General features: G+C 45.0%; 1 protein-coding gene across 7 annotated transcripts in view; it reads left to right on the plus strand.

The window, feature by feature from the left end:
• dpf3 (double PHD fingers 3) overlaps positions 1-27898 on the plus strand; it is a 175360-nt gene that overhangs the window by 33163 nt on the left and 114299 nt on the right. For 6 of the 7 annotated variants that reach the window (XR_004413033.1, XR_004413034.1, XR_004413035.1 and 3 more), the window contains exon 2: positions 25351-25511. Coding sequence is in view for 1 of the 7 variants with exons in the window: in XM_033026623.1 (XP_032882514.1) it covers positions 25351-25511 (161 nt within the window). In the remaining 6 variants the exon portion in view is untranslated. Of the gene's footprint in view, positions 1-7630; positions 7731-25350; positions 25512-27898 lie in introns of all 7 variants that reach the window. The other variant, XR_004413037.1, reaches the window with a different exon arrangement.

The following is a 27898-nucleotide window of genomic DNA, read 5'->3' on the forward strand; positions in this document are numbered from 1 at the left end:
CGGAGTTTGTACGTTCTCCTCGTGACCTGCGCGTGTTTTCCCCAAGCTCCTCGGTTTCCTCCCACACTCCAAAGACGAACGGTACATGTTTGTAAGTTAATTCGCTTGGTGTAAATGTTAAAATTGTCCCTAGTGTGTGTAGGGTAGTGCTAGTGTGCGGGGATCGCTGGTCGCTGTGGATTCAGTGGGCTGAAGGGCCTGTTTCCGTGCTGTATCATTAAATTAAACTGCACTAAACTAAATTTTGGAAGCTGTCACAATTTGTGTGGGCTGTCAGTGAATTGGTCAGCAGCTTTAGCAGTGGTTGCATTGCTGTTGCCTCTGTATTTCAGCATAGTTCACACTAACGTGGCCTGAGGGATAAACTCTCTGGAATTCTTGGAAGAGGGTTGATGACCATTCAAACCAAATATTTCTGTACATGAATGGCTCTGTACCTGCGCCATTCTGTGGCAAATATTCTTTAACGTTTTCTCGTGATACATAGATTTTCATAATCGAAATGGAAATTGACGGAGTGTTTTTTTTTTTAACCAACGTCAGTTGAATTTGTTTTGTACTAGTGGGGAAGATGATGGTATCCTGGACTCTGACTTTACCCTGAGGTTAGCCAGGGTGGAATACACATGTTGAACAGTGAGTGTGGTGTGGGTTAGTGCTAATTTGGCTTCTGATATGTAGCACCAATTGTCCCAGTTGCTGCAAGGGTAAGACAAAAAAAAATTTCTAACAGAAAAAACAAAGCATTGCATTCCAATTTTATCTGTGAAAATGGAACCAAGGACATGCCTGTTAAAGATATTATTACTAGACTAGACTAAGTGGGACCCGTTGGGTCCCAGCATCACACAGGAGGGCTGGTCATCCAACGCAATATTCCACCTCTCCACCAATTCTAATATTTGTGGCCAGTTGGGGGGGGGGCGGCTTTCTGGAGCGCTAATATGGGTGTTGTGGGCTGAAGGGACTGGTTTCCAGACGGCTAGTATGCAAATTGTGCGCCAAATGGATTCTTGGGCTGGCGTCTCAGTCAATCAAGCCTGTTGTGCTGGCAACTCACTCACTCACGGCTGGTGGGCTGGTAGTTGACTCACGGCTAATCCTTGAAATTCTATTTCAAGCAGGGTATAAGGCCACCAAATTCAAGTGCAGTTTCTTACCACTTCTAGCAGGGTGCAAGGCCACCAAATTCAAGTGCAGTTTCATACCATTTGAAGTAGGGTGCAAAGCCACTAAAGACAGCGAATCGTGACCTCTCCCTCCTCCATCTTGCAGAGACTGAGCCCCACCCACATTTCCGGGTTTTATAACCCCCCCCCCCCCCCCACTGGAAAAGGTGTGGCTTTCATGGAGTGATTGACAGGAGAGAGATTCTCAACATTTTTTTTTTAACTAATAACACTTTTATTTTTAATTGATGGGAAGAATTCTCTGCACCTGCTCAGCAGAGGGGGACTGGGTAAGATGGCCAAAAATCACAGCCGTAAGTGGTAGCGTTTTATCTAAAATCAATATACAGTGCAAACAGGAAGTAAGTGCATTTACAGTAGTGCCTTTTAACTTCAAGCCAAAGCACCCAAGCCACCATTTGCAGTAAGTAGTGCCTTTCAACTTCATGCCACCATTTGCAGTAAGTGGTGCCTTTCAACTTCAAGCCAATGCACCCACGCCACCATTTGCAGTAAGTAATGCTTTTAACTTCAAGCCAATGCACCCAAGCCACCATTTGCAGTAAGTAATGCCTTTTAACTTCAAGCCATTGCATCCAAGCCACCATTAGCAGTAAGTAGTGGCTTTCAACTTCAAGCCACACCCAAGCCACCATTAGCAGTAATAGTGCCTTTCAACTTCAAACCAAAGCTCCCAAGCCACCACTTGCAGTAAGTAGTGCCTTTCAACTCCATGCCTCCATTTGCAGTGCCTTTCAACTTAATGCCAAAGCACCCAAGCTACAATTTGCAGTAAGTAGTGCCTTTGAACTTAAAGCCAAAGCACCCACGCCCCCATTTGCAGTAAGTAATGCATTTTAACTTCAAGCCATTGCACCCAAGCCACCATCTGCAGTAAGTAGTGCCTTTCAACTTCAAGCCACACCCAAGCCACCATTTGCAGTAAGTAGTGCCTTTCAACTTCAAGCCACACCCAAGCCATCATTTGCAGTAAGTAGTGCCTTTCAACTTCAAGTCAAAGCAACCAAGCCACCATTTGCAGTAATTAGTGCCTTTCAACTTCAAGCCAAAGCAACCAAGCCTCCATTTGCAGTAAGTAGTGCCTTTCAACTTCAAGCCAAAGCAACCAAGCCACCATTCGCAGTAATAGTGCCTTTCAACTTCAAGTCAAAGCTCCCAAGCCACCATTTGCAGTAAGTAGTGCCTTTCATGCCACCATTTGCAGTAAGTTGTGTTTTTCAACTTCAAGCCACACCCAAGCCATCATTTGCAGGAAGTAGTGCCTTTCAACTTCAAAACTCCCAAGCCACCATTTGCAGTAAGTAGTGCCTTTCAACTACATGCCACCATTTGCAGTAAGTAATGCCTTTCAACTTCAAGCCATTGCACCCAAGCCACCATTTGCAGTAAGTACTGCCTTTCAACTGCAAGCCAAAGCACCCAAGCCACCATTTGCAGTAAGTAGTGCATTTCAACTTCAAGCCACACCCAAGCCATCATTTGCAGGAAGTAGTGCCTTTCAACTTCAAGCCAAAGCAACCAATCCACCATTTGCAGTAAGTAGTGCCTTTCAACTTCATGCCACCATTTGCAGTAAGTGGTGTCTTTCAACTTCAAGCCACACCCAAGCCACCATTTGCAGTAAGTAGTGCCTTTCAACTTCAAGCCAAAGCAACCAAGCCACCATTTGCAGTAAGTAGTGCCTTTCAACTTCAAGCCATTGCACCCAAGCCACCATTTGCAGTAAGTACTGCCTTTCAACTGCAAGCCAAAGCACCCAAGCCACCATTTGCAGTAAGTAGTGCCTTTCAACCTCATGCCACCATTTGCAGTAAGAAGTGCCTTTCAACTTCAAGCCACAACCAAGCCATCATTTGCAGGAAGTAGTGCCTTTCAACTTCAAGTCAAAGCTCTCAAGCCACCATTTGCAGTAAGTAGTGCCTTTCAACTTCAAACCAGCAACCAATCCACCATTTGCAGTAAATAGTGCCTTTCAACTTCATGCCACCATTTGCAGTAAGTAGTGTCTTTCAACTTCAAGCCACACCCAAGCCACCATTTACAGTAAGTGGTGTCTTTCAACTTCAAGCCACACCCAAGCCACCATTTGCAGTAAGTAGTGCCTTTCAACTTCAAGCCAAAGCAACCTAGGCACCATTTGCAGTAAGTAGTGCCTTTCAACTTCAAGCCAAAGCAACCAAGCCATCATTTGCAGTAAATAGTGCCTATCAACTTCAAGCCAAAGCTCCCAAGCCATCATTTACAGTAAGTAGTGCCTTTCAACTTCAAGCCAAAGCAACCAATCCACCATTTGCAGTAAGTAGTGCCTTTCAACTGCATACCACCATTTGCAGTAAGTGGTGTCTTTCAACTTCAAGCCACACCCAAGCCACCATTTGCTGTAAGTAGTGCCTTTCAACTTCAAGCCAAAGCAACCAAGCCACCATTTGCAGTAAGTAGTGCCTTTCAACTTCAAGCCAAAGCTCCCAAGCCACCATTTGCAGTAAGTAGTGCCTTTCAACTTCATGCCACCATTTGCAGTAAGTAGTGCCTTTCAACTTCATGCCATCATTTGCAGTAAGTAGTGCCTTTCAATTTCAAGACACACCCAAGCCAAGCCAACCAGGGGGGGGGTAAAAACATTAATATTTTTGTCATTTTTAATTGATGGGAAAAATCCTCAGCACACACGCGGCGGAGGGGGGCTCTGAGCAAGGTGGCCAAAAATGACGGCCGTAGGTGGCGGCGTTCTCTCGGAAATCGCAGCACAGATGGCCAAAACCGGTCAAGAACAGACTTTTAGTAATATAGAAGATGGTCAACAGCCATTGACTTAAATGGATGAATGTTGAGTGACCATTATACTGATGGTATATTTTTCTCCCAAGGGTGCTAAGGTCTCTAGGGAGAAGCCTGAGATTATCCCATGCTTAGTTTAGAGATACAGCATGGAAACAGGCCCTTCGGCCCCACTGAGTCCATGCCGACCAGCGATTCCCCCTCACACTAACGCTATACTTCACACACTAGGGACAATTTCCAATTTTTACCGAAGCCAATTAGCCTAGAAACCTGTTCGTATTTGGAGTGTGGGAGGAAGCCGGAGCACCTGGAGTAAACCCGCGCAGGTCACGGGGAGAACGTACAAACTCCGTACAGACAGCACCCATAGTCAGGATCGAACCCGTGTCATTGGCGCAGTAAGGCAGCAGATCTGCGCCACCGTGCTACCTGCTTTTTTTTTGGTAAGAGAGATAATTTTTTCTTTGTTGGTTCAATGCCCGTCAGCATTCATGGAACCCAATAAATATACGCACCTACAATTAAATGAGTTTGTCTTGTATAATGGAGAAAAATACATTTTGCAACAAAATAATAGACTTTCCAGGGGGTCACTGCAAGTGGAATCATTCATCGCTCAATATATAATAAAGGAGAAAAGTCTGAAGAAGGGTCTCGACCCGAAACGTCGCCTAATTCCTTCGCTCCATAGATGCTGCCTCACCCACTGAGTTTCCCCAGCATTTTTGTCTACCTTCGATTTTCCAGCGTCTGCAGTTCCTTCTTAAACAAAAAGTTGTACACATGTTTATTAAAAAAAAAAAGAAAATCACTCTCTCATTTCTCCATCTTCTTCTTCCTCATGGCTTTCACTGCACCAGGCAAGCATGCTTTAGTACCCACTCCCTCAGGGGTTTGGAGTTAGTGCGGCAGGCGGACACAGGCAGAAACATAAATGGAGAAGGACTCTCAGCTAAAGGACATGTTCACTAGGGTTGTCAGGGTGCAATTCCGATACCTGAACCTCCACAAGGAGTGTGTAGGAAGGAACTGGAGATGCTGGTTTAAACCCAAGACAAAATGCTGGAGTAACTCAGCGGGACAGACAGCATAGCATCTCTGGAGAGAAGGAATGGGCGATGTTTCGGGCCGAAACCCTTCTTCAGACTGATGGGGGGTGGCGGGGAGAAGAAAGGAAAAAGGAGGAAGAGGAGCCCGAGGACTGAAGGATGGGAGGAGACAGCCCGAGGGCTGGGGAAAGGGAGGAGACAGCAAGGGCTAACAAAATTGGGAGAATTCAATGTTCATGCCCCCAGGATGCAGACTCCCCAAGCAGAATATGAGGTGCTGTTCCTCCAATTTCCGGTGTTGCTCGCTCTGGCCATGGAGGAGACCTAGGACAGAGAGGTCGGATGGGGAATGGGAGGGGTAGTTGAAGTGCTGAGCCACCGGGAGGTCAGCTTGGTTATTGCGGAGATATTCAGCGAAACGATCGCCCAGCCTCCGCTTGGTCTCACCGATGTAGATCTGCTGACATCTAGAGCAGCGGATGCAATAGATGAGGTTGGAGGAGATGCAGGTGAACCTCTGTCGCACCTGGAACGACTGCTTGGGTCATGGAATGGAGTCGAGGGGGGAGGTAAAGGGACAAGTGTTGCATCTCTTGTGGTTGCAACGGAAAGTGCCCGGGGAGGGGGTGGTACGGGAGGGAAGGGAAGAATTGACAAGGGAGTTACGGAGGGAGCGGTCTTTGCGGAAGGCAGACATAGGGGGAGATGGGAAGATGTGGCGAGTGGGGTCACGTTGGAGGTGGCGAAACTGACGGAGGATTACTTGGTGTATGTGCCGGCTAGTGGAGTGAAAGGTGAGGACTAGGGGGACTCTGCCTTTGTTGCGAGTGGGGGGATGGGGAGAGAGAGCAGGTGTTGCAGGGTACGGAAGAGACCCTGGTGCGAGCCTCATCTATGGTGGAGGGGGGGAACCCCCGTTCCCTGAAGAATGAGGACATTTCAGATGCCCTGGTGTGGAACACCTCATCCTGGGAGCAGATGTGACGTAGACGGAGGAATTGGGAGTAGGGGATGGAGTCCTTACGGGAAGCAGGGTGGGAAGAAGTGTAGTCCAGATAGCCATGGGAGTCAGTAGGTTTATAGTGGATGTCGGTCAGAAATCTATCACCTGCGATGGAGATAGTGAGGTCAAGGAATGGTAGGGAAGTGTCGGAAATGGTCCAGGTGTATTGGAGTGTCGGATGGAAGTCAGTGGCGAAGTGGATGAAGTCAGTCAGTTGTGTGTGGGTGCAGGAGGTGGCACCAAAGCAGTTGTCGATGTCAGGAGGTGGCACCAAAGCACATGTCCCCTGTGGACTTGTGCATTGAGCTTCTCCCCAGCTCCAACAGTAGAAACATTCGTGGACCACTTTAAGGTAGCTGGCTGGGTATTGTGGTCATTACATTCTACACATTTGGCTCATTGTACACTTACCATTAAGGTAATTGTATTGCAGTTTGCCATATCCTGTGTGCAGTGGAGGTCACAATTCCTTCAAGAAAGCAAAGCAAAAAGAAAGCAAAAGCACATTAGACTCTTTTACCAAAGGCAAGCAATGTGACATGGATTTGCACAAATTGCAGAATTCCCCATGAAACAATATTTAATTGGCATTACAGTTGTTTAATCGGGTAGCGAAGGATAGAGTTACACTTGGCTCATTGTCCATAAACCTTTATTCAAAGAATAAACTGGAAAAAACCCACTCAGGACAAGGGGAGAATGTACTAACTCCATACAGACAGCACCTGAAGTCAGGATCGAACCCGGGTCTCTGGCACTGTAGACCCTGGTCTCCTTATTGTGCAAGAAAGAACTGCAGATGCTGGTAAAATCGAAGGGACACACAAAATGCTGGAGTAACTCAGCGGGTGAGGCAGCATCTATGGAGAGAAGGAATGGGCGACGTTTCGGGTCGAGGCCCCTCTTCATTCCTTCTCTCCATAGAGCTGCCTCACCCGCTGAGTTACTCCAGCATGTTGTGTCTTCCTTCTCCTTATTGTGCAACTGCCTCTCTCCTTAGCAAGATTAAAATACACACAAATTAATTCACTTGGATGCAAAAAACGATTCCATTCTCTCTCTTAAAATGCACATTACTGTCTTTCCATTAAACTGAAAACTATCGTCCTCCATGCAACTTTCACAACTGAAATCTCTTCATCTTCAGATGCTGCCTCTTTGGGATCTTCAAATATTTCCCTTAACATTCAGTGAAATAATCTGTTAATTTTTACATTTTATTCTCCCCAATAATAGCTTCAGCCGGGTAAGATCACTCAATCTCCTTCTTCTTTCGTATGGCGTGCACAGCCTAAAGTTGTTGGACAACTTGTTCTATTTGATATTCCGTTTGTGCACGTAGAGTTGATTGTATTAGTCGAAACAGGGTCGAGAGCAGTCTTCAGATGACCCGAAACGTCACCCATTCCTTCTCTCCAGAGGTGCTGCCTGTCCCGCTGAGTTACTCCAGCATTTTGTGTCTATCTTCGGCTTAAACCAGCATCTGCAGTTCCTTCCTCCACATGTAATTCATGGTACTGGCCAAATAAAGTCCCATGTCCACTATGTCTACGAGCGCCTGTATTTCAGCAGCTGGAGAATGTTAACAAGCCTTTTTATTTTCTTAGCATCACAAGCTAGAGGACAACATTTACCATTCTCGCCCATAAGAATCCAGCTGCACTAGAGTATCCATCAGGAAGAGTAGCATGTGAAGCATCACTAAAGGTAACTCGCTTCATTTTCCTTGGTTCGCATAAGCGAGCATTTATCTAATTTTAAATTTCATTAGTTTCTTCTTTTTTCCCCTTTAAAACATTCCCCAGTTGACCTTAACACATCAAAACTAACAAATTACTTAATCCTAATTGTACATCCAGTTCGGCAATCTAATCAAACTTCACATTCACTCTCTTTAGATATAACATCATCTATTAGTAATAACCTAGCTGAATTAATCGGAATGCAACCCATAATCTCTAAATAGCAATGTTGATTTTAGTTAACACCATTGTCATTAACCTTATCTAATGTATTCAAATGCCCCACATTTGTAACTTGAAATTCTTCTTTAAAAGTCTAGAGAGTCAAGATTGCAACATGCACTGAAATGGAACAATGATATTTCTACTCGCCAACAGTCTGTCTGTCCTTTACTCTTTTTTTGTTAGTTTTAGTATGTATTAAAAGTATGTTTTAGTGTTCCATGGTTTGTTTTATGTGGGGGGAGGGGGAGGGAAGGGGGTGGGGGGAAACTTCTTTTCAATCTCTTACCTCGACGGACATGAGATTTTTTTCCATATATCGTACCTCTACCCCCACTGCGGCCTAACATTGTGGAGTTGCCGGCCTTTGCTGGAGACCGGGAGTCTGCGGGACTTTAACATCGCGGAGCTTGCAATCCCTTTGCTGGGGATCGAAGCTCCAACCGCGGGGCCTGTGGACTTTAACATGGTGAAGTCTCGCGGCCTCTGGTAAGAAGATGCCGACTCGGGAGCTCCATGCCGCGGAGAGAGTTTCAACCGCCCCGACAAGGGAGTTTCGATCACCCCGACGGGGACTTCGATCGTCGGCTGCTGGGGCTTTGATCGCCCCGACTGAGGATGATTTGACTTCCCCGACTGCGGGGGAACAAGAGGAAGAAGATTGAACTTTATTGCCTTCCGTCACAGTGAGGAATGTAGAGTCCATTGTGGTGGATGTTTAAGTTAACTTTTATGTGGTTGCGTGTCTTGTTGCTTTTCACTTAGAATGGCTGTAACTCAAATGTCACTGTACCTTAATTGGTACATGTGACAATAAATCTGACCTTGAGAGCTTGAACAAGTTTGTAAACAGTACTTAATAGATAACATAATAACCAAAAAAAGTTCAATACATTAAAAAAACCCTATACGATATAAACAAAACAAAAGCCCAAAGTCCCTAGTTTTAGTTTGTACTTCAAAGGTTAGCTGGAGTTTGTAGTGTTTCTATTGCCTAATGATCAGTTTAGGTTAGTTTAGTTTATTGTGTCACGAGTACCAAAGTACATCCAGTCAGCAGAAAGACAACACATGATTACAATCGAGCCATTTACAGTGTATAGATACATGATAAGGGAATAATGTTTCGTGCAAGGTGAAGCCGGAAAAGTCCGATCAAGGATAGTCCGAGGGTCACCAATGAGGTAGATAGTAGTTCAGCACTGCTCTCTGGTTGTGGTGGGATGATTCAGTTGCCTGATAACAGCTGGGAAGAAACTGTTCCTGAATCTGGGGGTGTGTGTTTTCACATTTCTATACCTTTTTCCCGAATGGGAGAGGGGAGAAGAGTGAGTGGCCAGGGTGCGAATCGTCTTTGATTATGCTGCTGGCCTTGCCAAGGCAACGTGAGGTATAAATGGAGTCAATGGAAGGGATGGGATGGTTTGGGCTGCAATTTGCTGCAATTTCTTGGTGTCTTGGATGGAGCTGCTCCCAAACCAAGTTGTGATGCATCCTGATGAAATGCTTTCTATGGTGCATCTGTAGAAGTTGGTGAGAGTTGTAGAGGACATGTCGAACTACCTAAGGCTTCTAAGGAAGTAGAGGCGTGGTGTGCTTTTTGGACGTTGCTTCAATATGGGCGATCCAGGAGAAATTGTTGGTGATATTGACTCCGAGGAATTTGAAGTTCTCAACCATCTCTGCTTCTGCGCCGTCTATGCAAACTGGGGATGTGTACCACTTCGCTTCCTGAAGCCGATTACCATCTCCTTTGCCTTGCTGACATTGAGCGAAAGGTTGTTGTCTTGACACCAGGTCATGAGGTCTTCGATCTTCTTCCTATACTCCAAGTCTCCGGGGGACAGGTGCTTCAGGAGGGACAGGGGTGAGGGTTAAAGAGGAGGGGGGGGTTGCCTGATTGGTTAAGGAGGACGTCAAGGCAGTGATCAGAGGTGACATTACAAACGGTTTGTCTAGTGGGGCTATATGGGTGGAGCTGAGGAACAGGAAAGGGATGATCACCTTGTTGGGGTTGTACTACAGACCCCGAATAGTCAACGGGAATTAGAAGAACAGACGTGCCAGGAGATTGCAGACAGCTGCAAGTTAAACAAGGTTGTTATAGCAGGAGGTTTTAACTTTCTCAATATTCACTGGGAAAGTCATGGTGTGAAAGCTTTAGATGGGGTGCAATTCCTCAAAGGTGTTCAGGAGAGTTTTCTACGGCAACTTGTAGAGGGCGTCAGGCATGAGAGTGCAACACTTGATCTAGTAATAATAATAATAATAATAATGCATTTTATTTGCTGGCACCTTTCTGGACACCCAAGGACACCTTACAGGACATAAAATCACAATACATTTATCAATATTAAAATCAAGTTGATTAAAAACAAAAAACAAAAAATACACAAAACATTTTAAGTCATTAAAATCAGGGTGAACATGGTGGAAGTTATGTCGGGTATGCTAATCTAAACAGGTGTGTTTTGAGTTGTGATTTGAATTGATCGATAGTGTCCAGGTGACGGATGGGAGGTGGGAGAGTGTTCCAGAGACGTGGGGCAGAGCAGCTGAAGGCTCTGGCACCCATGGTGCTGAGTCTAAATGTGGGGACAGTTAAAATTGCAGCTGAGGAGGAACGAAGTGACCGGGAAGGAGTGTATGGTAGCAGCAGGTCAGAGAGGTATTGGGGAGCAAGGTGGTGTAGGGCTTTGAAGGTCAGCAGTAAAATCTTGTAGTTAATCCGGTGGTGCACAGGGAGCCAGTGGAGCTGAGTGAGGATGGGTGTGATGTGGTCCGATGATCTGGTGCGGGTGATGATCCGGGCTGCAGAGTTCTGAATGCATTGGAGGCGATGAGGAAGTTTATTGGAGGTGCAAGTGAGGAGGGCGTTGCAGTAATCGATGCGGGATGTGACCACAGCGTGGATGAGGACTTTTGTATTGTCTTTGGAGAGGGAGGGGCGGAGTCTGGAGATGTTGCGGAGATGAAAGTATGCAGAGCGTGTGATATTGCTGATGTGGGGGCCAAAGGAAAGTGTACTGTCCAGAATGACGCCGAGACTTTTGACATGGGAGGAGGTGGGTATGGGTGAGCCATCAACTGAAATGGTGAATGGGTGGGTTTTGGAGAGTGTGGACTTTGAGCCAATTAGCATGATTTCTGTTTTATTTCCATTGAGTTTTAGAAGGTTGAGTGACATCCAATTGCTGATAGCTTGAAGACAGGTGGTGAGGGCAGTTGGGGGAAGGGAGGTGTTTGGTTTTGTGGAGAGGTAAAGCTGTGTATCATCGGCGTAGCAGTGAAAATTGATTCCAAAATGACGGAGATTATTGCCAAGAGGTTGAATATAGATGATAAAAAGCAGTGGACCCAGCACCGATCCCTGAGGAACACCATGGGTGACTGTGGCAGTTATGGATGTGACTTTATTTCCCTGGATGAACTGTTTTCTGTTATGTTCTAGTCTTGGGAAATTGGGAAGGGCAAGTGAATGAAGTGGAGGAGCCTTTTGAGACCAGTGAGTTTGATTAGGTTTAAGATAGTTATGCATAGGGACAGAGAGGCCCCACTTGTTAAAATGCTAAATTGGGGTAAGGCCATCTTTGAGGGTATGAGAGAAGTTGAATGGGGCAGGTTGTTTCAGGGGAAAGGAACATCAGCCAAATGGGATGTTTTTAAAAGTGTGCTGATAAAAGCTCAGGATATGCACGTCCCTGTTAGTGAAGGGCAAGGCAGGAAAATGTAAGGAAGCTTGGCTGATGAGGGAAATAGAGGCATTGGTCAAGAATAAGATGGGACAGGTATAGGCAGCTGGGATCGTGTATCCCTGGAGGAGCTTCGGGAACTAAGGAGCAATGTAAAAAAGGAAATCAGAAGGGCAAAAAGGGGCCAGGAGATAGCTCTGGCAGATAGTATTAAGGACAACCCCAAGAGTTTTTATAAATACATAAGGGGGAAAAGGGTAACTAGAGAGCCAGTGGGACCCCTCAGGAATCTAGGCGGGCAACCATGTGTGGAGCCACAGGAGATGGGCAAGGTCCTCAATGAATATTTCCCCTCTGTATTTACCAAGGATGACTATGAGTATTATTTGATATCTAGCCCACAATGGTAGTGTTGTCTGCGAATTTCAAAGGTTTCGAAGGTCTTTTATTGTCACATGTACCAATTAAGGTGCAGTGATATGCGAATTACCATACAGCCATACAGAAAAAAAAGCAACAAGACACATAACTACATAAAAGTTAACATAAACATCCACCACAGCGGATTCCCCACATTCCTCACTGTGATGGAAGGCAAAAAAGTCTAATCTTCCTGTTTATTTTCCCATGGTTGGGACGATCAAACTCCTGCAGCCGGCGGTCAAAGCCCCCGCGTTGGGGCGATCGAAGCTCCTGCGGCTTGGAGCTCCCGAAGACCAAAGACTTTTAACATCCTAGCTCTGTGATGCTAAAGTCTGCAGGCACCCACAGTTGGAGCTTCGAGGGCGATTCCTGGCAAAGGGATCACGGGCTCCGTGGTGTTAAAGTCCACAGGCTCCCGCGGTGGAGCTCCCGAAGTCGGTCTCCAGCAAAGGTGATGTTAGGCCGCAGTGCGGACGGAGATACGATACGGAAAAAATCGCATCTCCATCGAGGTAAGAGATTAGAAAAAGTTCCCCCAACCGCCACCCCCACATAAAACAAGCTGGAGAGACACTAAAAACATACATTTAACACATACTATTTAAACAACAAGGAGGATGGGACAGACAGACTGTTGGCAGAATAGATTTGCGCAGGACTGCACAGTCATGGGTGTATAAGGAGTATAGAAGGGGATCGAGAATGTGGAGCACCAGTGTTCGGGATTATCAACAAGTGGAAGTTGGGAAGAAGCTATTCCTGAACCTAGAGGTCACTATTTTCAGGCTCCTTTACCTATACAATGCCAGTATTCGTGGTGGACCAGCAGTGTCCACCATTTGTTGTAATCTTCTTCGGTCCTGGACATTTGAGTTGCAGAAACAGGTTGTGATGCAACAGTCATAGATGGTCATACAGTGTGAAGACAGGCCCTTCTGTAGGTATGTTGCAAAGCCTACCTGAAGCGTCTTTGAAAATCTGCCGCTACGGGTGTGCGCGATTTTGGCGCCGTTTAGAGGGGGCGGGTTTAAAACGCGATTTTCTCTAGGCTGTTCAAATCGCAGATGTTCAGCCTAGTTAATTATTAACGAAAAATCGCTGGAAGACCCCGTCGCAAAAGCTATTATTAGTTTTAAAGGCCTTGAATAATAGTTATAGTAGTTTAAAAATCAATCTCTAAACCCGCGACCGCCAGCAACCGCAGGGTCTCATAAAGCAGACAGCTGAAGGTAGGTTGTATATTTTTACATTAAAAAGGGCTTCTAAAGATCCCTTTATACAAAGTTTAATATTGCGAGTAGCTCATTTTGGGTCCATTATATCGCGCAGTATTTTTCTGGGCATTTGGGGCACAAATCTACCGCAATGTGAACGTTCTAAACCAGCGCGTTCCACAGAGACCCACTGGAAAGCTGATTTAAATGGGCATTTATTTACAGCAATTGAACACTGAATTCCTTCCATTTGGCCTATAAATTAATGTAAATGAGATTTAAAAATCATGTTTTATTGTGAATTATTTGTGAATATTATTTGGACATTTAGGCTATTTAAAAATGTTAATCATTTATTAAGAAATGGATAGATGTTTAGATCTAGTAATTGAAGTCTGAAATTAGCTACAATTAGGTAACTAACTAATTATATGCTTTAATTTCAGGTCATCCAAGTAAGATTATTTTATATTTGTTTCAGAATGCTTCAATCTATGATAACTGAAAATTTCATTCAGTTCTCTTAATTTTTAAGAAAGTTATGGGCTTTTGACTGTTCACGATCACAACTTTTTTGTTATGTCCATAGAAAATCAATAGGGAACAAGATGCTCATTTCCGAGTATGAAAATGGCCATAACTTTTTAAATACTTGCGATATGAAAGTGAATTAGGTGTCAAATTAAACTTAGTTTTATGCTTTATCTGATGGGATAAATTACAGACTTGATTTTTAAAATCTCAAAATTTTGTAACATTGCTACCTTCTGCCCAATATGGTCCCACCCTGCCCATGCTTGGCCCATAATCCTCTAAACCTGTCCGATCCATGTACCTCTCCAATTGTCTCTTAAATGTTATGATAGTACCTGCTTCAACAATCTCCTCCGGCAGCTCATTCCATATACCCACCATCCTTTGTGTAAAAAAAAAGTGACCCCTCAGTCTGAAGAAGGGACTTGACCCGAAACGTCACCTATTCCTTCGCTCCATAGATGCTGCCTCACCCGCTGAGTTTTTCCAGCATTTTTGCCTTCCTGCGATTTTTCCAGCATCTGCAGTTCTTTCTTAAACAACCCCTTAGTCAATATGCTCTTGACCGTATACCTGTTCAAGAAAGTATTTGTTGTCATAAGTTAATGTGATAGGAACAGAATTAGGCCATTCGGCCCATCAAGTCTACTCCGCCATTCAATCATGGCTGATCTAACTCTCCCCAACCCCATTCTCCTGCCTTCTCCCATTAACCCCTTACACCTGTACTAATCAAGAATTGATCAATCTCTGCCTTAAAAAATATCCATTGACGGCCCTCACAGCCTTCTGTGGCAATTAATACCACTGATTCACCAGTCCCCTGACCAAAGAAATTCCTCCTCATCCCTTTCCTAAAGGAACGTCCTTGTATTTGTCATACTGAATCTCCTCAATCTTCTAAGGAAGTAGAGGTGTGGATGGGCTTACTTTATGATTGCATCAAAGTGCTGGGTCCAGGTCAGATCCTCAGAGATATGCACGCCCAAAAACTTGACGCTGTTGACTCTCCCCACCACCGACTGTCGATGAAGACAGGTTTGTATTCTGAAGTCAACAATCTGCTCCTTGGTTTCAGTAACATAGAGAGCAAGGTTGTTGTTTTGGCACCATTTAATAAAACTATTTCCCTCCTATACTCTGACTCATCATTGTCCACAATCCGTCCAACAATGGTGGTGTCATCGGCGAATTTAAAGATGGAGTTGGAACTGTGTCAGGCTACACAGTCATGAGTAGAGAGTGAGTATGAGGCACGTGCCATCAGGGTAGGCAAGGTAGGCACTGCCTACCCTGCCTAAAATTATAAAATGGTAATTATTAAATATAAATAGTAAAGGCACAGGAGAATTATGCCTATCTAAGAGATCGATCTCTTAAGTAGGCATAATTCTCCCGTGCCTTTCATCCACAGTACATGTAACACGCAAAAGTATGTGCAGCTCATGTACCGTGGACGCTGCTTCAAGCCTTCAATGACAACGGCCTATAAAGGCAGCTGAAATTCTGCCGTTACACCATGGACTGCGTGCATGCGCTGCGCAAGTTTCTTGGCGGGTTTTTCAAATAGATAATGGATTGTCATTATCTTAAGAGTATCTTAAGAAATGAAGAGAGAAGAATGGAGTTTGTGTACAAATAATGTGGTAAGTAGATTTCTTTGAACTATATGTTTTTAAATACTTTATTAAGAGAAAAGGCTTTTGAAGATAAATTACTTTATAAAAGTCGACTGACTGCCTAGCGGAGAGGAGAACAATCTGCGCATGCGCGGTTTTCAAGATTTTCAAGACTGTCTGCCTACCCTGAGTAATTACTCACGGCACGTGCCTGGTGAGTAGAGCAAGGACTGAGCACACAGCCTTGAGGTGCTCCTGAGCTGATGGTTATCGAGGTGGAAGTGTTGAGCATTCAACTATTTATTCATTGTCTCTATTTAGGATTTTTTTTGAATACTGTGATATTACCTCACATGAAACCATGATGTATTGTGAAGCTGCCTGGTTGGTATTGATAAAATGTGATGTGATCTGAATTTAATTGAACATCACAGCAAAACTGATCCCACATTCCCAGAAGCTTCATTCTGGCCATGAGAGGCATTTGGCTTTTATACATTTTCTTCTTGATTTGTTAAGGGGAATTTGTGGCTATCTAATGAGTAAATTCTTTGAGAAGGTAACAAGGAGGGCCAATGAGGGTAGTGCATCTCATAGTGTACATGGATTTTTGCAAGTCTTTGAGAAAGTCACAAAGTCTCCAGCAAAGGCCGCCAACTCCTCGATGTTAGGCCGCGGTGCGGACGGAAATACGATACGGAAAAAAATCGCATCTCCGTCGAGGTAAGAGATTGGAAAAAGTTTCCCCCAACCCACCCCCCCCAACCTTCCCCCACATAAAACAAACTAAAGAGACACTAAAACATACATTGTAAAAACATCTAGTAGTGCGGTGAAAAAGGTCAAAACCCCATTGGGTTCAAACTTGGCTCAGCAGCAGAAATCGGAGGACAATGGTCGATGGGTATTTTTGCTACCAGTGAGTTTCCATGGGGATCTGTGCTTGGTTAGTTGAGTTTTTGTAGCCTATATATTTCTCTTCATTTGATCATGATGAAGAAGATTACAGATAACACAAAAACAATGGCCATCACATAAATCAACCTCCCTCCCTTCCTGAAGAAGGGTCTCGACCTAAAACGTCACCCATTGCTTCTCTCCAGTGATGCTGCCTGTCCCGTTGAGTTGACCCAGTATTTTGTGTCTGTCTCGTGAATCTTCCCCACTGTTATCAGACACTTGAGCGGTCCTGTCATATGCTCAGGTTGAATTTGCCTTCCATCACAGTGAGGAATGTGGAGGAGTCACTGTGGTGGATGTTTATATTAAAATGTGTTTTGTGTGTTCCGTTGCTTTTTATTTGTATGACTGACTTGGCAAACGAAATTCCTCGTATGTTGCAAAATATACTTGGCTAATAAAGTATTATTGTGATTGTGATTCTCAATTTTCCAGTCTTGATTTGTCCCAGCCCATGCACCTTTTCTTATCTGTACTTTCTTTGTGGCTGTAGCTACTTGTAGCATGGTAGACAAAAGTGCTGGAGAAACTCAGCGGGTTCAGCAGCATCTATGGAGCGAAGGAAATAGGTAACGTTTCGGACCAAAACCCTTCTTCAGACTGATGGAGGGTTGGGGGGGGGGGGGGGGGACGGGGAGAAGAAAGGAAAAAGGAAGAGGAGGAGTCGGAGGGCTGAGTGAGAGCTGAGAAGGGGAGGAGAAGGGCTACTTGGAATTGGAGAATTCAGTGTGAGGACAGGGGAGGAGGAGGGATGGAGAGAGAGGGACTGTAAAGGTTACTTGAAGTTAGAGAAATCAATGTTCATATCACTGGGGTGGAATGGGAGGGGGGGAGTTACACAGTTTGACCTTCTTCCCTTAAAAATATATATCGAAGAATTGGAAGGAGTTCAAAGGTGGTTCACAAAATGTGTTCTTTGGATAAGAGGACTGTCCTATCAAGAGCAGCTGGACTATCTGGGCCTGTACTCCTTGGAGAATGTGGGGTAACCTTTCCAGACATAGAAGGTCCTAGTGGATTAACAGGGGAGTTCCTTCGTCTCAGTCTGAAGAAGGGTCTCGACCCGAAACTTCACCCATTCCTTCTTTGCAAAGATGCTGCCTCTCCTGCTGAGCTACTCCAGCATTTTGTGTCTATTAACATGGGAGACGTTAGGATGTTCTTGTGGATGGGAGGACTGCGAAGAAGAGGACATAGTTACAAGATGAGGGACTGGTCATTTAAAACTGAGGTGCATAGAAACTTCTTCTCACAGAGGAAGGTGAATCTTTGCAATTCTCTGTCCCTGATGCTGATCGTATTACTAGATATAATTGATGATGACAGATAAGGATTGGAAAGTTTACAGCCCCTGTCCCACGATGCTGTCCCACGATGCTGTCCCACGATGATGTCCCACGATGCTGTCCCACGATGCTGTCCCACGATGCTGTCCCACGATGCTGTCCCACGATGCTGTCCCACGATGCTGTCCCACGATGATGTCCCACGATGCTGTCCCACGATGATGTCCCACGACCCAAGAGCTCTCCCGAGTTTTAAAAAAAATCAAACTTGTGGTACTTCATCACCAGTATCTTTTTACTCTTGGACATTTTTCACAGTGTTGAAAAAACTTCACGAGTTACCGCGTTTCCCGAGTACCTGCCGTTAGCATTACGAGCCGCTACGACACATCCATAAACTCTGACGTAGCCGCTACGTACTTACCACGAGTTTGATTTTTTTTAAAACTCAGGAGAGCTCTTGAGTAAACTCACATCCTGGGACAGGGGCTTAAGGGTTCAGGGGAAGTGGCACAGAAGATAAGTTGATGCCAGCATTGATCAGCCACAATCTTATTGAATAGTTTACTTTAGTTTTAGAGATACATAGCTCAACGAGTCCGAATTTAACAGCGACCCACCGAACGCTAACACTATCCTACACACACTGGGGACATTTTGTACATTTATACGTTTATACCAAGCCAATTCACCTACAAACCTGTACATCTTTGGAGTGTGGGATGAAACCGAGGATCTCGGAGAAAACCCACGCAGGTCACAGGGAGAACGTACAAACTCCGTAGAGACAGCACCCGCAGTCAGGATCAAAGCCGGGTATCTGGCGCTGTAAAGCAGTAGCTTGAGGGGCCTGATGACCTACTCCGCCTCAGATTTTCTCGTGTACTCCTCACATTAGACAAAAAATGTAAAATATTAATTCTTTCTGAGCTTGTTTTGTACAGGCCTGAGTTGGAAGCCACAAACCTTCAAGCCGGCTCCTTGAGTGATTATAGACAGTCTGAAGAAGGGTCTCGACCCGAAACGTCACCCATTCCTTCTCTCCAGAGATGCTGCCTGTCCCGCTGAGTTACCCCAGCATTTTGTGTAAACCAGCATCTTCAGTTCCTTCCTACACATCCATAATTGATTATCAAGGTTGATTTTTATCTTTCCTTCGCTCTCCAGCCCTGTCCCCACATCCCTAGACTCTCTTAGTACCGAAAATATATCTCCGCTGAGTAGTTACTGGGACTTGCTTGGTTATTGATTTCCAGAAACATTCACTTCATTATTGATTCACAGGTTATGAATGAAGTGTTGCTCACAGCATGTGATGCCGAGTGGAATCCAATCATGAAGACAATGGGGACTTTCAGCCTCATATCACCGCAGGTCATGGCTGACACGTTTGGTTATTGGAAAGAATAAATAGATATTTCTCTCTTATCGTGTATTGCCACAGAAGATAGTTGAGGCCAGTTCATTGGCTATATTTAAGAGGGAGTTAGATGTGGCCCTTGTGGCTAAAGGGATCAGGGGGTATGGAGAGAAGGCAGGGATGGGATACTGAGTTGGATGATCAGCCATGATCATATCGAATGGCGGTGCAGGGTCGAAGGGCCGAATGGCCTACTCCTGCACCTATTTTCTATGTTTCTATGTCCAATTTTCATACAGAGATGCAGAACAGAAACAGGCCCTTGGGGGCCACCTAGTCTGTGTCCATCCACATTAATCCTGCTTTAATTCCACTTTTTTTAATTTCAAAAATGCCTATTTACACTAATCCTACATTAACTCTGCTTTTTCTTATTAACCTCCTAGTCCTGTCGACTGCCCTCAGGTTGTATATCGCCCACTTACACACTGGGAGCAATTTACAGGGGCCAATTAACCCACCCACCATGTCCTTGGGAGACAATAGACAATATGTGCAGGAGTAGGCCATTCGGCCCTTCGAGCCAGTGGGAGGAAACCAGAGCACTCGGGGGGAAAAACCCATATGGTCACAGGGAGAATATGCAAACTCCATGCCTACACCACCTGATGTCAGGATTGAACCTGGACCTCTGCAACAGTGAGGCAGTAACAGCACCACTGTATTCTCTCCTATAGGAGTTTTATTCCTAATCAATTTTATCTTCCATATGTAAAGCAGACAGAGATTAATTCATTGCCAGCATTTATTTCAAGAGGACTAGAATACAAAAATGTGATGTGATGCTGAGGCTCTTTAAGCCGCTGGTCAGGCCACATTTGGAGTATTGTGAGCAATTTTGGGCCCCATATATGAGGAAGGATGTGCTGGCCCTGGAGAGGGTCCAGAGGTGATTTATGAGAATGATCCCAGGAATGAGTGGGTTAACATACAGTACGATGAGTGTTTGCCAGCACTGGGCCTGCACTCGCTGGAGTTTAGAAGGATGAGGGGGTACCTTATTGAAATGTATCTAATAGTGAGAGGCCTGGATAGGGTGGATGTGGTGAGGATGTTTCCACTAGTGGGAGAGCCTAGGACCCCAGAGGTGATAGCCTCAGAATTAAAGGACGTACCTTTAGGAAGATGAATAGGGATTTCTTTAGTCGGAGGGTGGTGAATCTGTGGAATTCTGTGCCGCAGTAGGCTGTGGAGGGTTTCAATGGATATTTTTAAGGCAGAGATAGATAGATTCTTGATTAGTGCGGGTGTCGGGGGTTATGAGGTGAAGGCAGGAGAATGGGGTTAGGAGGGAGCGATAGATCAGCCATGATTGAATGGCGGAGTAGACGATGGGCCGAATGGCCTAATTCTGCTCCTATCACTTATGAACAAGAACTTACTGTTGTATTGTGGTTATGGTAAAATGATGGGCATTGCTATTCATCTTTGGAGTTGGTGGATATCTGGATTATTTCACAACACACCTCATTACAAGGAAAGAGACCTGTCCTTTTTCCCATGTCTTCCATGCAATTTTGGATCTTCCAAGACTTGCTATTGTTAAATTTTAGAATTCCACTGGGAGCAATTTACAGGGGCCAATTAACCCACCCACCATGTCCTTGGGAGACAATAGACAATAGACATTATGTGCAGGAGTAGGCCATTCGGCCCTTCGAGCCAGTGGGAGGAAACCAGAGCACTCGGGGGGGAAACAGTGGAATTAAAGCAGGATTAATGTTAAATTTTAGAATTCCACATCAGGTGGTCAATGCTGATGGAGACCGGGGGCTCGCCCGCCGTGGACGGAGGACCCACCCGGTAGGCCCGACTTGCTTGCCACGGTCAAAGAACTTGTATCGTAGACCGGAACCCCTCCAGGAAGGCCCGCTGTGGATCGACGGCCCACGCCGTGGACTGTGAACCCACCTGGTATATGATCGGCTCGCACGCCTAGACTGGAAGGAGTCAAACGGAGGACTGGTAAGCAGACCGGCTGTAGGAGGTAGCACAACGCGACTGGGGAGTGGGCCGCTGGAGGTCCTGCAGCTGCCTGGAGCTCGCCTGGACTGGGCCCCGCTCCAAGATGCCAAGCACATGGAACAGATGCAGCATACAGCGGTGGAGCAGCAGCAGAGAACACCAACCAAGTGACCCGGGCAACCCCACCAGGACAACGGGCCTTCATGGCCAGGTCAAGAACCCTGCACTTACAACAACTGGCACTTGAAAATGGCGATTCTCTACACAGTCTCAGTGTATTACTGCTGTACACTTGTACTGTATCTGAGATGCTTATCTAACATGTATCTGAGTGCTTATGTATTGTGATACTTCTACTGAACTGTGTACAAAAATAAATGTCACTGTACCTCGGTACAGGTGACAAATAAAGTACTGTACTATACCATACCGTACCATACCATGCTGCTTGCTCACAGTTCCAGACCATGCAACAATTCCCATCTGGCTCATTCACTTTTGTGTGTGTTGGTTTCTCTCGATGAATGTACTGTCTAGTTATTGCTGGCTGTATATACGACCAGCAATGCATGGCCATTTCTAATCATAATTTTATATACGGGATCCAGGTGTAAGGGGCACCGCCAGCACGGAGTGAATATCCCTACTCTGAAGGGGTAGCAAGAACAGCCAGAGGGAAGAGCACACGTTCTTTTCAATGGCTTGGGGAGAAGGAATGATGAGGTCTTGCCGAAGACCTTCAGGAAGAAGGATAATAACATGTGGAATTCCCTGTCACAGAGGGCAGTGGAGGCCAGATCACTGGATGGATTTAATAGAGAGTTAGATACAGCTCTAGGGGATAGTGGAATCAAGGGATATGGGGAGGAGGCAGGCACAGGTTATTGATTGGGGACGATCAGCCATGATCACAATGAATCAAAGGGCCGAATGGCCTACTCCTGCACCTATTTTCTATGTTTCTATGCTAGTTTACACCGGAAATAGACACAAAATGCTGGAGTAACTCAGCGGGACAGGCAGCATCTCTGGAGAGAAGGAACGGGTGACATTTCGGGTCGAGACCCATCTTCAGTCTGAGAGTCAGGGGAGAGGGAAACTGGAGATGTGGAAGGATACAAAGCAAAGGGTACAAAGCGAATGTGAGGTGTGAAAAGGACAGATCAAAGCATACAATGCTCGAGGAAATGTAGAATGGTTCTTGTTAGTTGAGGGGAACGAGGTATACAATCAGCAATATTTAATAATCAGTGAAACTTGTCAGAGAACTAGGGTGGGGGAGGGATGGAGAGAGGGGGAAAGCAAGGGTTAGTTGAAATTAAAGAAATAAATATTCATACTGCTGGATTGTTTTTATTTCCTTTTTATTTATTTTTATTGGATCTTATTTCTCTTCAGTAATTTCCAAGTCTCATCCTTGGTTTCTCCCTTTTTTTAAATCTCCCTCGAGAAACTTGATTTGTTTTTGTTTTCTACAAGTTTATTCTCTGTGTCTTTGCTCCCCTTAAAATAATTTTTGTTATTTTCTGCAGGCTTCCAAAATTTCTTCTGGTCTACCATTCAAATCGAAAAAAAAATTATGTTTAATACTACCATCATCAACTTCCTTAAGGGGCTGTCCCACTGTACGTGTTCATTCAAGAGTTTTCCTGAGGTTCCCCTGATCCCAACTCGGAGAATTACGGTAATAGCCGCTCGTAGGTACTCGGGGCTCTCGTGGACATTTTTCAACATGTTGAAAAATCTTTACCCGTCTTCACGAGCTTACCGCGTTTCCCGAGTACCTGCCGTTAGCGTTACGAGCCGCTAAGAGACGTCCCGAGCTCCGACGTACCTGCTACGTTCATTCTACGTGCTTACCACGAGTTTGATTTTTTTTAAACTCGGGAGAGCTCTTGAATTACCTCGTACAGTGGGACAGGCCCTTTAGTTAGCTCCAAATAGATTACTCCTTGAGTGGGATATTTCTCAGTGGAATGTACTTTTAAAGAGTTCGGAAATATTTCCTTCATGTCTGCCATTGATTATAGACCATTTTATCTTTCCTATTTTTCCAGTCAACTTTAACTGCTAAAGTTTCAGGCCTTTGTAATTCCCTTTATTTCAGTTTGAGACATTAACTTCAGGCCCAATTTCTAACTTTCAAACTGAACATGAAATTATCATGTTATGATCACTCTTCCCTCAAAGGGCATAATTGAAGGCCTGAGCAGAACACAGTGTGAGAGTAACTCAGCAGGTCAGGCAGCATTTGTGGAGGGAATGGACAGGCGTCATTTAAATTGCCCTGTCTTGTAACACTTGTCCAGTATTTAAATGTTTTTTTCTCAGTTAACTCTGTGATGTACTGTTCCAAGAACCTGTACTGAATATGCAGGGAATTTGTTGCCATGCCTAGCTACGCCAAGTTGTCTAATCTATAGTAAAATTGCTGTTGCTCAATTATTGCAGTACATTTGGAGGTGCAAAGGGACTTGGGCGTGCTGATGTAGGATTCCCTAAAAGTTAATTTGCAAGTCGAATCAGTAATAAGGAAAGTAAATGCAAATTTCAAGAGGGCTAGAATACAAACACAGGGATGTAATGCTGAGGCTCTATGAGGTGGTGAACAGGCCGCATTTGGAGTATCGTGAGCAATTTTGGGCACCATATCTGAGGAAGGATGTACTGGCTCTGGAGAGGGTCCAGAGGAGGTTTACAAGAATGATGCCAGGAATGAGCGGGTTATCATACGTTGAGCGTTTGACGGCACTGGGCCTGTAATGGGTGGAGTTTAGAAGTATGACGGGGGACCTCATTGAAACATACAGAATAGTAAAAGGCCTGGATACAGTGGATGTGGAGAGGATGTTTCCACTAATGTGGGAGAGTCTAAGACTAGAGGTCATAGCCTCAGAATTAAAGGACGTTCCATAAGGAAGGAAGTGAGGCGGAATTTCTTTAGTCAGAGGGTGGTGGATCTGTGGAATTCTTTGCCACGGAGTCTGTGGAGGCCAAGTCAATGGATATTTTTAAGGCAGAGGTAGATAGATTCTTGATTAGTACGGGTGTCAGGAGTTGTGGGGAGAAGGCAGGAGAATGGGGTTAGGAGGGAGAGATGGATCAGCCTCGATTGAATGACGAAGTGGACTTGATGGGCTGAATGGCCTAATTCTCCTATCACTTATGACCTTATGACATTTGTTACAAGCCGCTGTTCTTTCTTAGTTTATATTCTGTGCTGGAGGGAAGCTCCTGTTTAACATCTCACTCCTATGCTTTCTCTTCTTTGATTTTTATTATCTCCACCCAAACTGGTTTAAAATTCTCTGCACCCAGATCCTTTCTCTTTGATCTTGTTCTTTCTCAACAGAACTGCCCATCTCTGTTTTTTTTTTTCTATCTGCCTCTCCTTCCATACCATCAAATAACGGCTTGTGTGCTGAGATTCTATTATTAAAGACAGACACAAAAAGCTGGAGTAACAGTGGGACAGGCAGCATCTCTAGATAGAAGGAATGGGTGATGCTTTGGGTCGAGACCCTTCTTCAGACTCTGTGTGACTTTTTGTGTCTATCTTCGGTGTAAGCCAGCATCTGCAGTTCCTTCCGACACAGTACATGATTAATGTCTGTTTTAAACTTTTTTAATGTTGTTCGAAGGATATGAAATCTGGAGGCCATAACTACTCCCTCTCTCTTCTCGTATAATGCCATGATATTCTAATGGACCTGTCCCACTTTCACGACCTAATTCACAACCATTTATACTCGTGGCCATTTTTCATCAGACTAGAAAAACGCCCCGACCTACTTGATGCCACGAGTACCTACGACTAGCATCACAACCTACCTACGACCTACCTACGACCTCCTATGACCTTCTACGACCTCGTGACGACCATGCTGCGAGTACGAGTCAAGGGCAAACTCGGCAGACGTCGTGAATTAGGTCATGAAAGTGGGACAGGCCCTTAACACAGCTCAACCGTAGGAAGGGGGACCCTGAGTAACCTCTATTTAGCTTCTCCTCATAATGATAATGTGGATCTTAGCACAGGAGACCATTGAAGGAGCAGTGCATGCTCCTGTTCTTTGGAAAAACAATAATGTATGCTAACCTATTGTGCCTGTATTATGCTGACATTCTTAACCTGTCTTTATTAATTTGTTTCATGCAGTCTGATTGCCTGACGTTTGCATGAGTGTGCGGGCGCATGTGTGCCAATTGCGACTTTCTCCATTGCAAGAAATCCCTCTGTGTTTCCACAGGCTGGGAGAGCAGTTCTACAAGGAAGCCATCGAACATTGCCGTAACTACAATGCCCGCCTGTGTGCCGAGCGCAGTGTGCGGCTGCCGTTCCTGGACTCGCAAACCGGAGTCGCTCAAAACAACTGCTACATCTGGATGGAGAAGAGACACCGTGGCCCGGGTAATATGCTGGTGTGAATCTGGGTGTTCCCAAAGTTAAACATGGAAATATAGAAAATAGGTGCAGGAATAGGTCATTCAACCGTTCGAGCCAGCACCGCCATTCAATATGATTGTGGCTGATCATCCAAAATCAGCATTTCATTCCTGCTTTCTCCCCATATCCCTCAATTCCATTAGCCCCAAGAGCTATATCTACAGTGCATTCAGAAAGTATTCAGACCCCTTCACTTTTTCCACATTTTGTTACATTACAGTCTTATTCTAAAATTGATTAAATTCTTTTTTTTAAATCATCAAACTACACACAATACCCCATAATTAAATAAAAACACGAACAGGTGTTTAGTAATGTTTGCAAAGTAATTAAAAACAAATAACTGAAATATCACATTTATATAAATATTCAGACCCTTTACTCAGTACTTCGTTGAGGCCCCTTTGGCAGCGATTACAGCCTCAGGTCTTCTTGGGTATGATGCTACAAGCTTGGCACACCTGTATTTGGGTAATTTCTCCCATTCTTCTCTGAAAATCCTCTCAGGCTCTGTCAGGTTGGATGGGGAGCGTCGATGCACAGCTATTTTCAGGTCCCACCAGAGATGCTCGATCAGGTTCAACTCAGGGCTCTGGCTGGGCCACTCAAGGACATTCACAGACTTGTCACGAAGCCACTCCTGCGTTGTCTTGGCTGTGTGCTTAGGGTCGTTGTCCTGTTGGCAGGTGAACTTTCACCCCAGTCTGAGGTCCTGAATGCTCTGGAGCAGATTTTCATCAAGGATCTCTCTGTACTTTGTTCCGTTCATCTTTCCTTCAATCCTGACTAGTCTCCCAGTTCCTGCCGCTGAAAAACATCCCCACAGCATGATGCTGCCACCGCCATGCTTCACCGTAGGTATGGTATTGGCCAGGTGATGAGCGGTGCCTCGTTTCCTCCAGACGTGATGCTTGGCATTCAGGCCAAAGAGTTCAATCTTGGTTTCATCTGACCAGAGCACCAGAGAAAACAACCCTTTTAGCAAACTCCAAGTGGGCTGTCATGTGACTTTCACAGGAGTGGCTTCCATCCGGCCACTCTACCATAAAGGCCTGATTGGTGGAGTTCTTCTGGAAGGTTCTCCCATCTCCACAGAGGAACTCTGGAGCTCTGTCAGAGTGACCATCGGGTTCTTGGTCATCCCCCTGACCAAGGTCCTTCTCCCCCGATTGCTCAGCTTGGCCGGGCGGTCAGCTCTATGAAGAGTCCTGGTGGTTCCAAAGTTCCACCATTTAAGAATGACGGAGGCCACTGTGCTCTTCTGGACCTGCAATGTTGCAGAAATTGTTTTATACCCTTCCCCAGATCTGTGCCTCGACACAATCCTGTCTCGGAGGTCTACGGACAATTCCTTCGGCTTCATGGCTTGGTTTTTGCTCTGACATGCACTGTCAACTGTGGGACCTTATATAGACAGGTGTGTGCCTTTCCAAATCATGTTCAATCAATTTAATGTACTCCAATCAAGTTGTAGAAACATCTCAAGGATAATCAATGGAAACACCATAGCAAAGGGTCTGAATACTTACGTAAATGTGATATTTCAGTTATTTCTTTTTAATTTCTCTGCAAAAATGTCTAAATACCTGTTTACGTTTCTTCATTCTCGCCTACACACACACACACACACACACACACACACACACACACACACACACACACACACACACACACACACACACACACACACACACACACACACAAAAACACAAAAAACACAAACAATAATAGTGCAAAAAGACAAAACCAGTGCCCCCCAAAGTCTATGTAGTTCAGAGCTTGGTTGTAGTGTTTAATAGCCTGATGGCTGTAGGGAAGAAGCTGTTCCTGAATCTGGACATTACAGTTTTCAGGCTCCTATATCTTCTTCCCAGTGGCACGATTAAATGAGTGTGTGGCCAGGATGGTGTGGGTCTCTGATGATGCTGGCTGTCTTTTTGAGGCAGCAACTCCTGTAAATCCCTTCGATGTTGTGGACGTCAGAACCCGTGATGGACTGGGCAGTGTTCACCAGCTTTTGCAGTCTTCTTAGCTCCTGGGCAGTCAAGTTGCCGAACCAGGCCATAATGGAACCAGTCAATATGCGCTCTACTGTACACCTGTAGAAGTTCAAGAGAGTTTTCTCTGACATACAGAATCTGTGCAATCTTCTCAAGAAGTAGAGACGTTGATGGGCTTTCTTTATGATTGCGTTAGTGTCCAGGAAAGATCTGGTTAAAAAACTGGTTTTACATGTTGCTGCCAATATTGTGTGTTGGGTGCGTCTTTGTGAGACATGAGCACAATCTGTGTACAAAATCTCCTAACCTTAAAGAAATGTTTGTGTTGCACAGAGTTTGTAATTGACTGTG

This window comes from Amblyraja radiata, chromosome 9, assembly GCF_010909765.2.
Source record: "Amblyraja radiata isolate CabotCenter1 chromosome 9, sAmbRad1.1.pri, whole genome shotgun sequence".
Classification (NCBI taxonomy): domain Eukaryota; kingdom Metazoa; phylum Chordata; class Chondrichthyes; order Rajiformes; family Rajidae; genus Amblyraja; species Amblyraja radiata.